The 15,640-nt window shown below is 43.0% G+C and overlaps 2 protein-coding genes across 4 annotated transcripts; one reads left to right on the top strand and one right to left on the bottom strand.

Moving 5' to 3' along the window:
* Positions 1 to 3,844: 3,844 nt before the first annotated feature.
* On the top strand, positions 3,845 to 6,126 carry LOC133926436 (uncharacterized). Its single transcript, XM_062372378.1, has 2 exons — positions 3,845 to 4,555; positions 5,719 to 6,126. The coding sequence occupies exons 1-2, from the start codon at positions 4,165 to 4,167 to the stop codon at positions 5,847 to 5,849; spliced, it is 522 nt and encodes a 173-aa protein (XP_062228362.1). The 5' UTR covers positions 3,845 to 4,164; the 3' UTR covers positions 5,850 to 6,126.
* Positions 6,127 to 6,693: 567 nt separating this feature from the next.
* On the bottom strand, positions 6,694 to 12,481 carry LOC133926435 (bZIP transcription factor 46-like). Of its 3 annotated transcripts, none has more exons than XM_062372376.1 (4): positions 11,368 to 12,481; positions 10,507 to 10,578; positions 9,800 to 9,829; positions 6,694 to 7,386 (listed from the first exon to the last, which is right to left on the bottom strand). In XM_062372376.1, exons 1-4 carry the CDS (start codon positions 12,166 to 12,168, stop codon positions 7,357 to 7,359), a joined length of 933 nt encoding a protein of 310 aa, XP_062228360.1. In that variant the 5' UTR covers positions 12,169 to 12,481; the 3' UTR covers positions 6,694 to 7,356. The 3 variants fall into 3 exon arrangements, with proteins under 3 accessions (XP_062228360.1, XP_062228358.1, XP_062228359.1); XM_062372374.1 differs by having other exon boundaries at positions 6,694 to 7,269; positions 11,368 to 12,480; XM_062372375.1 differs by lacking the exon at positions 9,800 to 9,829 and having other exon boundaries at positions 6,694 to 7,269.
* Between the last annotated feature and the right edge of the window lie 3,159 nt (positions 12,482 to 15,640).

Raw genomic sequence — 15,640 nt, 5'->3', positions numbered from 1 at the left:
TTGTTGATGGGTCACGAGATGCGTAGAGGAACACGGACGGCCTCGTCCAGCATTTTTTGAGGGATTAGCTCATCCAAGATTTGGAGGAATATGTAGTGACCCTATCCACCCTTGTCCACGAACCAAACACTGGGCAAGCTCAAAAACTTGGACAGAGCCACCCTATCCACCGCTAGTACATCAAACCAAACACACCCTAAACCCACCTTCATTAGCTCTAGGATTCAGGATTTTGGGATTTTGGGTTCGGATTGGGGAATTAGGGATTTTCTTTAGGATTTGCGTTAGGGTTTTTCAGGTTTCTTTAGGATGTTTATACATGCCATAAGGCCCTCAAACAGATCCAAATAGCACACAAGAATACACATATAGGTATAAATTACATCTAATCTGAGCCTAAAAACCCCTAATTCATGAACATGTACACTAACATAGGTCTAATTAGGGCTAAGTTCGATTGATCCGAGACATAAAAAACGAAAAGAACATTATCATAAGCATTATTCCGAAGAAAAATGACTTAATTCATCAATATTAATCATAAACCGAAGCAAAAAAATAGGCATAATTTCATATGATCCAAAACAAATTCACTTAAACCGAGAACAATTAGAGTTAATTTGCCAATAACTAACATGATTAAGCATAATTATTCACAAAATGGCATCACCCGAAACTAATTAAGCCTAATTGGATATATGCCAAGGCTAATTACGCTCTGATGCCAAATATTTGATCTAATCATGAGCTAATTCACATAAAGATAGCCCTAGCATTAGACACCTCATAAGAGCGGAAGCATCTGGACATACCGTTGTTCGGTGACGCCATTAGACAAGGATGAAAAGCGTGATATAGGCGTAGCCGTGCATGATGAAGATGATTGATGCCATGTAGACCGTCGATGACGTTATCGCTGGTGTGATATAGATGTGGCCGACTTGATGTAGTTGTACAAGCAACCAGAGGAGATGGCGATGGTGGTGGTGGTCTTCGCTCCACACAACGACTCTCGTGAGATCGGTCTAGGGTTTTGTATGTAGGGGCATGCGTTGGTCTCGTGACATGGATTATCCTGAGACCTAGCCTTATATATGGTACTAGTGGAACAGGGCCGCAACCCATATGTTGGTTGCGCCCCCGATCAGGATGCGAGTGGTGGGGATGAACTCTCTCGATGAGTTTGTTAGACAAATTTTAAGAGTCAGGATCATATCCAAGGTGGAGCTCTGGACAAGGGGCCATCGGTGAGGTGCTTCATGGTGAAGGACTCAAATCCGACTTGGTCTAGTGGGAAAGAAGGGGGTGGAAGTCACCATCGGCTTTGTGGGGTCGAGCTGCAGCTGTAGAGGCCAAAGGTTCATCGGGGCATGCAGATTTTTTGGCGAAGTGGCTCGCGGTTGGCCGCCGATGTTGGTGAAGATGAGCTCTGAGCTCGAGCTACACAGCTAGGAAGGCGAGAAGGGCAACACGATCATGTAGAGGAGGTTCCAGCGTCCCCGTTTTGGTGGATTATGACGGTGATGAGGCAAGGAGGGGGAGTAGAAGCTCAGAGCTTGCTTGGGCTCTAGTTGAGCTTGGGAAGGACAACTAGAGCGGGTGGTTGGTGTCAGGTGGATGGGTAGCGGTTGGATTTGAACCTATGGTGGCCGGTGGCGGGGTGGGCAAAAGGAAGCTAGCTCACATTGGGAATCAGGCGCTCATTTCGCTGGTGAAACTACCTTCCGCCCGTTTCACGAGCATGGGCCAAAAACCAGAATTATTTCGGCTGGTTTCTGGAGCGGATCCGTCTGAGTTGAGGCATTTGGATTGATTCCCAATAGAAACCAAAACGTTTCTGCTATGCAAACACACCCTTAGTTTTTGCCTTTTAGAGTTATGTTTGGTACTAGAATCCGTGGTGCCCCTTATAAATAAAATCTCTTAATTTTGGAGCATATTTGGATTGATGCCAAGGAAGGCCATACTGAAATTAGGTTAGTTTTATAACAGAGAGTGTCACACCTAAACAGTGGTGGCATGCTTAACACATGTAAGTCGAATGAAATGTGCTGTTTCTGGTACCGACCAAGTGAATAATTTGTGAGAAACATGCCCTTGAGAAGGGAATGGCAACTGAAATGGTTGTCAATACCCTGCAGCTAAGGAGGAAAAGGAGAAATCCACTCAAAGTAGGCATTAAATCTCATTGGTAGTTGGTGAGAATGGTTTACAACTATTGCTTGTTTTATTGTCATAATTTTGCATGAGGTATGTTTTTAGCGATCTGCCCCATATGTCATATAATTAATGTGTAGATAGTTTTGTCACAAATATAACGAACAATTTGGTCACCACAAATGTTGTAGCTTGCTACATCTTTGACATAAAAAAGCGAGAAAAAAATATGGCCATCATCAAAGCAAATCATCAATAGTTTGGTAAGGCAAGACTACTCAGATATAAAAGAACGGGACTAGTCAAGACTACCAACCACACATGTGTTCTACACACGTGAAATAAAAAAAAAATTATGACAGGGGTTAAAAATTTTCATGAGAACAAAATTGAAAAATAAAAAAGCTGAGGATGCACTCCTATATATGGAAGGAAATAATAGTATATTAATATTTTTTTAATACTGATAACATCTATTAATTGCAGATTTCTAAATTGGTTGAAAGTTTCCAAACAATTGAGAGGGAGGAGATGAAAGAACAACTTTGATTGTGGATCATTTGATCATGTAAGATATACAGTGAAGATTGTTCGTATCTGCCACAACACACATCTATTTTATAGGAGTATAGATATAGGCTCGCCACACCTTGTACAAACAGGCGAAGCAGTTTACAAGTAACAACTTTGGGATCAAAACTTTCAGAAAATAGATGTCAACTTTCAAAATGCAGATAAAAAGGTCTCCACTTTTGGACTTCCACATGAGATTCAGAAGCTTCTAAATAGATTAAAAAACTTTCAATTGGGTTAGAAAACATATAATGAGATTAAAAGCTTTTAGTTAAAATTCAAAAAGCTTTCAAAAAAGTGTTTTAAAAAACTTTGAGGTTTGAAAGGGTAGGGATTTGATACTCGTCTCTTGTGGCGTACCTATTGGGAGACGAAGTAGCTTGTACCGCTTAAACAACTCCACGAATTAAACAATTGGTGCGTTTGGTTGCTTGCATATTGTTTAGCCTGGCATGGGATATAAGCATCATGTGTTTGATTGCCTGCGTGCCATCCTGAGCTTGCCTCCCGAGATGCAAAAGAGATATCTCAGGACGTTTTTTAGAGCCAGACTAGTTGGATGCAGACTGATGCCCAACTAATGATATCATTAGTATCTAATTAGTGTGTATTAAGTTATATTAACAAATTTCAAAGAATATTAAGTCTTAGTAGGATAAATTAAGGACTATAAGAGCATATTTACGTAAAATAATACTTGTTTGTTTATTTTTATATAATACAATATATCTTTATACGGACGATCAAACACCATATCGTTTTAGTCTGATAAAATAAGTAAAGACAACCAATCAAATTGCTATTGCATGCACTGAGCTGGTGCTTACTCACATATAAGGACCAGAGCATGCGGGCAAACTCAATCTGGTGAAGCGGCGTGGTCCCAAACACATCGCAGACCCATAAGCTGCAAAACGTGCAATAGGTCTTGTTCGCAAGCCTGGACGTGCACGAACCCTGGTCCCCGGCCCAACCGCTAGGCCTGCGCACGCGCGCCCACTGCCCACGAGGCCGATGCCCAGCGCCATGGACCCCGCGCGCCCGCCAACCGACCCACTCGTTTGTCCCCTGGCCCGCGCCACCTACCAAAACCCACCGCCGATTCGAACAAAACGCCACGAAACTAGCCCAAAAACCGTGCCGTTCGCGCCGCCGCAACCGAATCTCTCCATCCCGCCGCCCGCGACCGCGACGAAATCACTACCCCGCCGTCTCCCGTCCGCCGAACGGAAAAGCCACCGCCCGAATCAATTTCCCCTCAAAAAAACAGCGCGCGCCATTGTACACTCGCCGAAAGGCAAAACAAAAACAACCCTTAGGGACGCCAGGACGACGAGGCACCGCACGGAGACGGCCCCGTAAGAAGCTCGCCCCTCCCGCCGCTCCACTCCTCCGCGGTCCCCTGACCGATCCCCCGCTTCCGCATCGCCCCGAATGTCGAGCGCGTCGCGGGGCGGCGGTGCCGCCAGGCTGCTGCGGAAGCAGAAGTCTTGGTCGCCCGACACCGGGCGGGAGGCCGCGTGGGCGCGGCGCCGCGAGGCCGGGGCGGGGGCGCGGCGAGGGAGGAGCTGGAGCGTGACGGAGGACGACCTCGACGAGCTGCGCGGGTGCGTGGACCTCGGGTTCGGGTTCGACGCGGGATGCGGCGCGTGGAGGAGCCGCCTCGCGGAGACGTTCCCGGCCCTGGATCTCTACTACGCTGTCCACGGCGCGGGGGAAGAGGCGGTTCAGCTGGAGCAGGAGGCGTGCGCTTGCGGCGCGGCGGCGTCGGACTCGCCGTCCGAGGAGTCCTCGATCGGAAGCCACATGTCTATACTCTCCCCTGGTATGTGTACACAGTACACACTATTGCATTCTGATAATATTGTCTTTGTAGTGAACTAAACCATCGTAGCTAAACAGCTGAAGATTTCATCTTGTTGGGTCGATCAAACGGAGTTGAAGTACTAATTTCTTTAAAAATCATGCGTTTTGAGTATGCAATACTACAATATAGCTGAATATGGGAATGTAATCATGAATTGCCGGTTCGAGTGTCCCCTGCGCGCGGGTGATCTGCTACTGTCCTCATGCCCATTGATGAATTTGATGCACCGATGAAATGCACTTGTTCTAGAACCTAGAGTAGTACCCTCATGATTCATGCCTGTTAATGCACCAAAGGGTTATCCTGCCATTAGATTCGTAAGTTCTAACAGTCTATTCTTGCTTTGAGGACAACTGTTCTGAATTGTGAAGAAACTTTGCTTCACTTTCTTCAGTAAACATTGATACCACTTCCCTTATATGAGTGTGGCAGTCGGTTACTACTCATAGGATTGGAGGGTGAGCACAAGATATGCGCCGAGACAGGGTTAGTTTTGTCGTGAAGATGCAAGGAAGAAGAACTGGTAGGCATGACCGAGGAAAATGATGATGTGCGTGAACTGGGAAAAGACCAGAGTTGGCATGAACAACTCAGTGTCGCACTGTCCGCCTGGTCTTTTCAACAATTCGTGCTAATACTGATTTCCAATTTTTATTTCTTGGCAGTCGCCATGCTCAAGTATTACCAGCATTATGATGTAGTTCTAGACTTTGGCTATGCCAGGCAAGATCTAAAAAAACAACAGAGATCTTTGTTCATCTCTTTAGAGGCTAGGCTAGTCTAGCCTTCAGAGTGGTCAGCTGTAAGGAGACGAATAAAAACTATTTAAACAGAGTGTCTAGGGTGGACCAATTCATTGGTTGTGTGATTGAATGCATGGGCCATGTTAAAGTGCACTGTTTCCATACTGAATTATATAACGCCTTATTTAATTTTAAATTTTTTCTGTGTTCCACTGAAACAGTACAACAAACATTTAAGTTATCATGATAAGTGGTCTAACCAGAATAAATTACTAAATTAGATGGATAACTTATAGAAAATTGTGTTAGAGCAAGCTAGTTTACCAACAAAACTACTGTCTTTCTGTCACCGAATTACGAAATTTCATATTTGTGTAGGTGATCCACCAGAGACAGTGAAGATGAGGCTCAAGCAGTGGGCGCAATTGGTAGCGCTGTCCGTGCATAATAGTAACTGTCTAACTGAACTCCAAGGCAGTGTAGCTAGAAACGGAAAGGAAGAAAAATGATGAGGAGAAACCCAGCCGTACAACATAAAGGAGAAATCGAGAAAGACGAATGCCGATGATGAGCAAAACGAAGAGAAGAAAGACGATATGTGCGCAAGAAGAGAAAATGTTTTAAATTTTTGTGGACCTCCTCCACCTTTCTTGTCTCGACTATTACCATGATCCAATCTGTCTTAATATCTGTTTTCTTGCATTTCTGTCACACATATCTTTGTAAATACTCCACACGTTCTTTCTTGTTTATAATCCAAGGTTTCGGGCCGTCTATATTTTTTAAGTTTGACCACTAATATGTTCAAATCTCTTAAGAATTATTATATGAAAATCATACTATTAGTTCCATCTTTTGAAATTCTTGCATAAAAGTACAAGTTTATTAGACTGAAAAAGTCAATAAATGCAAACTAAAAAGAACGGAGGGATTAATAATCTATATGTGACAGCAAACAGTGAGGAACATCTCGGATTTCAAAGATTTATATTTCTTTTCCAAAATCGTAGTTTCATCCATGTGTTATGGGTCGTGCTGGTTCAGGAAGCAACAGGAGAAGCTGATATCTCAAACAAGTTTATCAGATTTTTCCAAAAAAGGAAGTTTATCAGGGTTGGCTAATGGGTAGCAATAATAAGGTCTATGTATTAGTGATACCTGAGTGGTGTGTATTAGTGGGAGCCAAATGGTGTTCTTCCCAGAACTTGTACTGTTGTACAAGTGCTAGGGTCAGGCAGAGTGCAAGGTGAGGCATCCTTTTCTTTCCTCGCGGTACGGCGCGCTGTGCTGTATTTGTAGTGAAGTCCTCGTCCTGAGATCTGCATTCTGCTGACATCAATTGCGCACATGAAATGCTGCTTGAACTGTGAAGTATTCATTAAACACCGACAGCTAGATGTCGTCTACATTCATCAGCCACATAGCCCAGAAGAAAGGGTATCGTTACTAGCAGGTCAGAAACTAAAAGCTCTTATCGCTACAGGGTACAGACTAACTTCGCTATAACCTGATGGTATCTGATTATCTCAACAACATGCAAAGAAGCTACACGGCTGCATCCAGAAACAACATATCATCATGCCAACAGATAGGAGGGAGTTAAACAGATTAGATGGTATGCCTCATTGTTCATCTGAGCATGGATTGCGCAACTGAACCTAAACGGTAAATGTCACAGGCAGTCTACCCAAGGGACTGAATGATCACGGAACAAGGGAAATGTAGCTCTGAAGCGACGGCCTACAGGGGAACTGGAGATTCTGACTTCATCTGATATACACGTATAAACGGGTCATCTATAAAGAAGCCAACGATCTTAACTTTGGCCAATGATTTGTGAGCTTCAGGCTACCATGGTCCGGTCAGAGTCCGCCTCAGGCAAACCCTCTTTGCCTTTGGTCCATGTTCCTTGTTGATTCGCTCCAGAACCTGCGGAAACCATTTATAGAGAAACTTTGTGAGCGGAAGAGAGAAGACTGAAGAGAACTGTCTTTTTCCAATTGCTGCACATCAAAATCAGGAGCAACAAAGATCTACTGTCTTCACCTACAAAATAATCATCAAATTTAACCAAAATTGTTAGGGTATGCATCTCAGTCCAAGGTCTTGTAACTGTTAATCAAAACCAAAGAACCATCCATGCTTCAGAAAATTACCAACGCTTACTATTTTCAATCATTAAGTAATGATAATACCAACGCTGTCTCATTGTTTCACTGATGAGTTTTTAAAAAAATAATAAAATAAAAAGAAGGATAAACCAAAACTCCAGGATAAGTTAAACAAGCAGATGTGGTTCTGAGGGCTAGGAATTCACAAGGTCAGCACCAAGCAAGGCAAAATTGCTTGTGTTAGCATTCTAGTTTCAATAAGTTCAGATTAGGCGATTCAGATCCTGTAGGTGCGTGAAGGTACTCTTTAGTTAAAATCTGAACTTATTAGTTAAATAGAAAACAGAAGATAGAAATATAAATTTAACTCGAGTTAACTCATGAGTTCATCAAAAATATATCAAGGACAAGCACTGCATGAAAATATGTATGCAACAAGTCAAAAGTTTCAGTGTAAAATGTGTAGATAAATGAAATTTGACAGTAGAACGTTTCATGACAGCTGAATAAATTCACTTACATAGGCTAGTTGTCAAAGATATGGAGATACTAGAATTCAATATGAAAACTTTAGTGATTATGGGGAGAAACCATGCCCTAAGGAAGATTTAGTATTCCGAACATATCTATCTGACATAAAATGGAATATAGTATTGAAAGTTTGGAACCTAGACCTTCGCAAAATCAACACAGCCTAAGGGCTGACAAATTGATATGCCTAGCACTGCCTCGGGTCAAGGCCCAGACCAAAAGCACCAGAATTTTTTCGTAGCATGGCCCCATAATCACTCGTGCTGCTTTTTGCTCAGGTTTATATTCATCCTAAAATCGTATGGTTTATTTCGAATCTCTTATGCTGAACTAACCCCCTAAGATATCTTAAGAGGAATGCGATATTTTCAGTGTCCAGAGAATGGCAATGTAACTCTTGACATCATATATCGTAGCTGCAGAGTGCAGCTGTAGTTAGTCAGTCACCAAGCAATAGTAGTCATGTTGACTGGGTTTAGGTGTAACTGGCAGCTGCGTTCACTTAGATGCTCAAAGTACATAAAAGAGGTAAAAGAAACAGAATGGAAAATGAAATTATAAAAAAAAAATCCATTTCATGACTTAATTGTCCATATATTGGACATTAATCTCGATTAATTTTCTTACAAACACCTAACAGAATGGATGAATATAATGAATGCATAGGTCATATAAAGCTTTTCCCCCTATTTTATGAGAAAATTTATGTTTCAGTAGGTTTTTTAGGAGTGAAAGCAGAAAACTTTTAAAGCCATATACTTAATGCTAAAGTAATATGGATATCCAGAGTGGAATAAGGTGATCGTGCATCGATCATCTTAGAATCCAGTGCTGTGACAGCTGGAATATTTGATTCAGCAGCTTGGCTAGATACATCATGTATTATAAAAACCACAAAATAAAATCATTGATGATTTGATAAGTAATTAAGTACACTCAAGAGCCAAATTTGGAATTAATTTTGATCATGCTTCTGGAAAACAGTCCAGCAGGAAATCATGATGTGCAAGTTTCTATTACAATGGGGAAGAATCCAGCTTGGATTTTCAGATTTTTTAATACAAAAAAATCATGCATGAAAGGCATATTCAGAAGCGTTTAGACATAATTATGGTCCCACGTCACAAATGTGATAGCAAGAAAAATTGACAAGTGACGAGGAAGCAGAGTGCCATTAACATAGGCTATATGGCAGACATATTCATGTCGTGGGTGAGTTGATAAACAAAGAATTTTGAAAATGTGTAATTTGATCCAACTTAAAACAGTTCCTCCTAGGCCGAGTTAACTTTCCCAGTTACTAACTTATCCTATCAACAGTGCCTGTTGAAATCCACCTCATAGCCAGATCGAACTTAAGTCTTGGAATCACAAGTTCAGTTAACTTGAAATTTTTTAAAAGAATTTTGTTTTAATACTGCAATGAATGAATGTCTCGTACACATGAGACTGCTGCAGCTTTCATTGTACACAGTTGTAGTGATGTTGACATTTTGTTTTAGGAAACTGTGGGGGAGAGCCCCAGTGAAATGTTTTTGAGAGACTTAGTCCATGAACATGGAAAAGCTTAAGCCAGTTTTTGAAGTTAGCTAGAAAAAGTAAACCGGTTGCCCAATGCCAGCTTGTCCTTTGCCCCCCACCCCCCATCCCCCCCAAAACAGAAAGTCTATGGTAGTGAATAGTGAGTCATTGAATATTTTTTTCAATAGTGACAAGATAGAGGTCAAAGAGAACTTGGTACCACTTCTACTAAAATGAAAACAAAATTCGAATTTATTTAGAGCAACAGTAGTTTCTCAAAAATGGAAGATCATTACCTCATCCTTTTGCTTCTTTAGCATTTCAACCTGCACATCAGTTTTTGTCAGTAGTTCAGCAGAAACAAAGGTATCATGAAGGAAATGGAACTGGCAGGTCTGAAATTCGTAACTTATAGATAATATCAGATAACCAGGTGCTACATATGGATATTCTAGTTATGTTAATTCCACATGGATAATAATCGGTTAATTCCACATAGATAATAAACAGAAATCCAATTACCAGTTAAAACATTGATTGCATGAAAGATGAGTGTCCAAACTAGCAAATATCACATGGTTTAGGAACCAATATGACACTTTTCAGCTATGAGATCAAGTCTAAGACAAAATGGATAAAATTTGTATGCACAGTCTCTAACAGTCACTCAAATCAGTTGATTCCATGCAACACATATGCAAAGAGGATCAGGTATTTGAAAAATGCTACTAGTTATCACAACGTATCGGCTGCCATGACAGCAACTAGCATCATTCGGAGTAGATTAAAAAATATAGAGGAGTTCAATTCCCTAGAAAAAGATGCCAATTGTGGACAAAGACTTAAGAAATGTTCAGAGTCAAGAGATATCAAAGGACCACAAAACTGAGTAATGAATTGATAAGGTAAATATATAAATGAGGTGCATACAAGTAGGAAAGCAAATTTAAATATTTTGAGTGGCAACAAAGAAAATTTTAGGGAAAAAAACATAGAAATTTACCTGTTTTTTCTGCAATTCTTCATTCTGCTCCTTAAGATTTGCCACCTCAGCTTCCAACTCCATTATGTAAGCCTGAAACATCAGAAAGCACACAATTAAGTGCTGTAAAATGCGTCATGGCTTTAAATTCCAAGCAGCAATCAGAATTGTTTACTGTAGAGTAGAGCAACCCAATAGATTCGAGATCATTGCACTAGCAAACTAGTATCAAAGCTTCTAGGCCTATTTAGCAGTATGAGTGCATTGTAGAAGGATAATTTATGCACATAAAAGAGGCCTGTAATCCCACTATGTTTGCGGCAAAAGTTTAGCCAAAAAGAAAAGCAAATCCTGTTTTCATCATTGGTACTGTCCATCTTGTTTAAGCCCAACGGATGTGTGTATCTTCGGTTACAGAGACCGGGATATCTTTATTCCATTATCTAAAAAGATATTGTTTAAGCCCAATGATGTGATTCCCATCATCGCAATAGATGGAAGAAATGAAAAGGTCCACGAGACAAGGATGCCTAAACCCCATTTCAGAAATGAACAGACTTATCCATCGTCTCCCAGTCTTTCTAAATCTTAGAGGACCAACTTGAACCATGGTTCATTCGCTGATTCTCCCCCCTCTTCTGTTAACAATATTATGCAATGACAACTTGCTATTTGTAGAGGCTACATGGCCATAAACTAATATCAAACAGCTAAAGTGTAAGTGGCGGATCACATCAAGTGAATAAAGTACAACATAACCGAGGGGCATACCAAAATTAGGCACCATTGAGTTCCATTTCAGACAACAGTTTACTATAATTAAGAAAAAGGCGTATGATTAATGGATAGAGTAGCACTGCCCTTGAAGAACAAAGAATTCACCTGCTTACGCGCACGTGACCTGGCGGCCGACTCCCTGTTCTTGATCATGCGCCTCTGCCTCCTCTCTACCACCTTCTCGACGGTAGGGCCTTTCCTCACCCTCAGCGCAGTGTCGAAGGGATACGGCACCGGCGACAGCGAGGACAGATCCCCGCCCTCCACCTTCCCGAACCCATTCAGCACGACCGGCGTCGTCGGCGCCGCCACCGTCATCCCTCCGGTAACTCCCTGCCCGACGACTCCGGGCACCATGCCGTTCCCCAGCTGCATGGGCGGCGCGACCACATTGGCCTGCGAGAACAGCTCCTGCACGTGCGGCGGCAGCACGAGGGGCTGCCCCATGTCCTCCCGCACCACGCCGGCGCGCACCAGGAACTCCTCCAGCGTCATCTCCCCCAGCGTCGGCTGACGCTGCGCCTGCGTCTGCGCTGGCGGCGGCGTGGGCGCGGCGGGAGCCGCGGCCTGCTCCTCCCCGCCGGTGAGGCGCACGATCTCGCGCCAGACCTCGTCCACCGTCTTCTGGCTGAGCGTGCGGGGCAGCGTGAACGAGCCCTGCCGCTGGATAGACCCCGGCTGCGCGTGTGCGTGCGCGTCTACGGGCGCAGCGGCGGTCGTCGTCGCGGCCGCCATGGCGTTGGACTCCTCCGCCGTCCAGATGTTGCGCAGCAGCTCATCCATGTTCATGGAGCCGAAGTCCTTGCTCGCGCCGCCGAGCGCGCTCTGGAACTCGTCGAACGTCAGCGAGTAGATCGAGCCCTGCCGCGCCAGCGCTGGCCCCCCGCTCCCTCCCGGCATCTCCATCCCCGCCTCCTCTTCCACCCACCCAAATTCCCACAAAACCTCACCAGAATTTCACACCTGGCCTGCAGGTCTTCAGCTCTCAAGTTCAGGAGCACGCAAGGCGAGGGCAGAGCGGAGGAAAAGGGAGTGGTGACTTATAACCGGCGGCGGCGGCGGCAGAAGCGGCAGGACCACTGACTAGACTCTGGAGGAGAGCGTGATTAGTTGCGGCGGGGTGCGCTTTGCCAGCATTAGCAAGGGCAAATCTTGTTTAGCGAAAGGAAAAGAGAGAAAGAATGGAGCGGGAGGGGAGGGAGCATGTGGCGGTGAGGTTTGAGGGAAGTAAATTTTATAGGTTCGGATTTTTTAAATGAGCTTTCTTTTAATACGACATGTGCCTTTATTTTTTTTACATATCAACCGTTAAAAACGGTATGAATTAGATCTTATAAATGTTTTTCTGTAAAAAGTCAATAGACTTTTCTTCCGCTTTGAGGAGGTGATCGGCTGATCGCGGCGATGTGGGCGAGGGGACAGGTGTCACCTCGGGACCAATAAAGTAGCTGCCATAGGGGACGACAAAGCCCCGCAACCGGTCAGAGGATTAGATTACTGGGGGCGACGGACAGCGGCCTGCGCTTCTGCCCCGCGCACAGGCCCTGCTCTACACCAACTGATGGACAGCAGTCAAGTTTGGGTGTGTCAAACACTTTCACTTGCTACAGTACTACATGTCCAGAACTAAAAGCTGAAGTGTAACCGTGCCTGAACTAATTATATATATATATATATATATATATATATATAATCAACGGGGACTGTAACCCAGGGGTGGATCAGTATTCGTGTTGACGCCGATAAGAGTAGGTATGTATCTAATGGATACAATATCAGAAGATTAGATAGCTATCCATCCTTACAGCTAGTGCGACGAGCAGATGTGATAAACCCGCACCTAACCATGTCACTCGAGGTCAGATGACGCTCTGTTTAATCAAAGCATGTATCTTTGTGCCTGTGGATAGCGCCACGTGGAGGGATGTTTCTCACAGTCACGTTGCTTCTGATCGTTGACTAACAAGCGAAGGTACCACTGAAAGTTTCGCACGAAACTGATTCTCTTAAAGCGGCACAAAAGACGCATCTAAAAATATGGCAAGAAATTCCATTGCTATTCTAGGAAGCAATTTACTATGCAACATGAATAATCATGGCATACTCCATAATATTCCAGTAATTGAATATGTACACATCCTAGCAACTTTGCTCAAATCTTGGCGGTCGGAAAGCATGGTGCCACCTACCGATACAAAGCTGGTAGAACGGAACAAGACGTGCAAATGAAAAAACATTTCTGATTCATGAACATTATGATGGCTAAACTTAAAAAAAAAGGATTTGGGTTGAACTTAATCGCATTTTCCTTTAGTGAATTAATATGGCCCATGCAAGCTTGTTAGCATAAATTGTATCTTCTTATCTGTCAAGCTTAAGCCCAAGGTTAGTTTGTCTTATTATATCGTAGTATTTAAACTTAAACATCCATGAAAGCATGCTAGAAAAATGCTAACATTTTATGTCACATCATGGTAGTTGTTATAGATGAGAAGGGAAGATAACTATAAAAATAAGTATACAAAGGATAGTAGGCAAACTGTTTGAAATATGACATATAAAAGGGTTTATAACGATTATGATCATCAAACTGGAGGGTCAAATAATACCATGCACTTTTTATTTTAAAAAATATCATGAGTCTTGAATCAAAAGTTACTATGATATAAAATTCTAATTTCGAATATATTGTTGTTTCATACACTTGAAAGCGTTGCATTACGTGTGTATGACCTTTTTGTGTGTAGCTTTGTGTGCGTGAGCTTATCCTTTCCTTTCTGACTGAAATAGCAGTGAGTGGCACCGATTATAAGGGACCAGGGACAGCGCGACGTGTCAGTGTCTGCAGTACCCAACGGGCTGGCGACGGTACAGCCAGCCCAATGAGCGGCTGCAAGATGCGCACATCCTGGCCGCTCGATCGCGAACGGAAGGACGAGATCGACCCCGTCATTTTCACCGCGGGGGGAGTTCGTACCTTTCGTCGCCGTGTGTGTGAAACGAGTTTTGCGAACGCCTATCCGTGCAACTTTTCGCCTAAATGGCGCGTCTTATCAGTTACAGTGCCTGCAACAAAACTTGGCGAGAGCGGTGAAAGTGAAATGATTTTGGGCGTGTACAACTCTGCATGCTGCGCTGTCGTGTCTATGCTATGTTTTTGACAGATTAAGCAGAAAGGTTTGTTTGGCCACTTTCACCTCACTGATGACCTAACCCTCTACAGGTATGGCCTTATTTGAATTTCAAGCTGAGCGTCAAAACAGTTTCAGTTTAATCAGACGGAGTACAATATGTCGACTGCTATCTGCTACGGCCATGGAGACCAATCAGCCGTGCAACATGCCGCACAGTTCCCTGCAGAGATCCAGTAGCCAGCTTATCTTGTCACTTGGATTCCTGCATGGGACTCTCACACCTGCAAACGAACAGACCCACATGACACATCAGAATGCCAACCTGCCCTTGGCAATTTTCTATGTCGCGCGTCAGCGAGCCTATGCCACCTCAGGAAAATAATCATGTAAGATCTAGTTTTATGTATTTACTATACATACTTAATGTATAGTATGATACGTGATAATTTATTTTATTTTTTATTTTATTATTTTTGATTTTTTTATCTTTATTATAAATTTTATAATAATTTTTAGTATATATCATGCTGTAAATTAGATTTAACTTTTGAAAGATCAAATCTCATAAGATTATTTTTCCACCAACACAGCCCTATGCTGTTATTTTGAGAGCTCTGCCTGCAATTGAATAATGCCATGGCAGCGACTGACGGGGGATAGCGAGAGACCCCCTCCACCTCCACGTCGCCGGGCTCCAGCGAACGGCCAATATTTTTCTACGAGAGCGCCTCGCCGGGCCACCGATCGCCGCACGTCACGAGCTCCCCGGGGATCAGAGGCCGTACACATGCGAACCCCAATGGCCAATGGGCAACCCCCGCCTCGGCTCGCGGAGGGTGGCATCGTCGTTGTGGATTGAGCTCGGTTCTGATGATTTTGTTCCTGTCCCTGTCGGTACCTAACGTGGCGTCACTGGAGCCGGAAGTGGGAGGAGAAAAAATATGGATGGCGTACAGGCGTACGAGCAGCTGGTAGGTAAAAAATAAAAAACTACTCTCTGTCTTTTTCAATACTTGTTGTTTTTATCACTTTATTTGTTTTTAAATACTTATCACTTTATATTTTTTAAGACGTAGTTTTAAATTTTATCCTTACAAAATAGTATCTCTTACCACTCATTTATAGCGAGTTCTAGAATATTTTGATTAGTTTTTTTGGATATTTTTGTTATTTCTCATTTAAATTTGGTACTATCTTAGTATACATGTTTAGTAAAAATAACAAGTATTAAAAAACTAAGAAGT

This window comes from Phragmites australis, chromosome 8 (assembly GCF_958298935.1).
Source record: "Phragmites australis chromosome 8, lpPhrAust1.1, whole genome shotgun sequence".
Taxonomy (NCBI): domain Eukaryota; kingdom Viridiplantae; phylum Streptophyta; class Magnoliopsida; order Poales; family Poaceae; genus Phragmites; species Phragmites australis.
Note: the sequence above shows the minus strand (reverse complement) of the source record. Positions and strands in the feature narration are given on the sequence as shown.

Coding starts and splice junctions, on each gene's coding strand:
- LOC133926435 (XM_062372374.1), bottom strand. CDS start 12,168: ATGGAGATGCCGGGAGGGAGCGGGGGGCCAGCGCTGGCGCGGCAGGGC. Junction 9,830..10,506: donor AAGAATTGCAGAAAAAACAG/GTAAATTTCTAT, acceptor ACTGATGTGCAG/GTTGAAATGCTAAAGAAGCA. Junction 7,270..9,799: donor TAAAGAAGCAAAAGGATGAG/GTAATGATCTTC, acceptor TGGTTTCCGCAG/GTTCTGGAGCGAATCAACAA.
- LOC133926436 (XM_062372378.1), top strand. CDS start 4,165: ATGTCGAGCGCGTCGCGGGGCGGCGGTGCCGCCAGGCTGCTGCGGAAG. Junction 4,556..5,718: donor CATGTCTATACTCTCCCCTG/GTATGTGTACAC, acceptor ATATTTGTGTAG/GTGATCCACCAGAGACAGTG.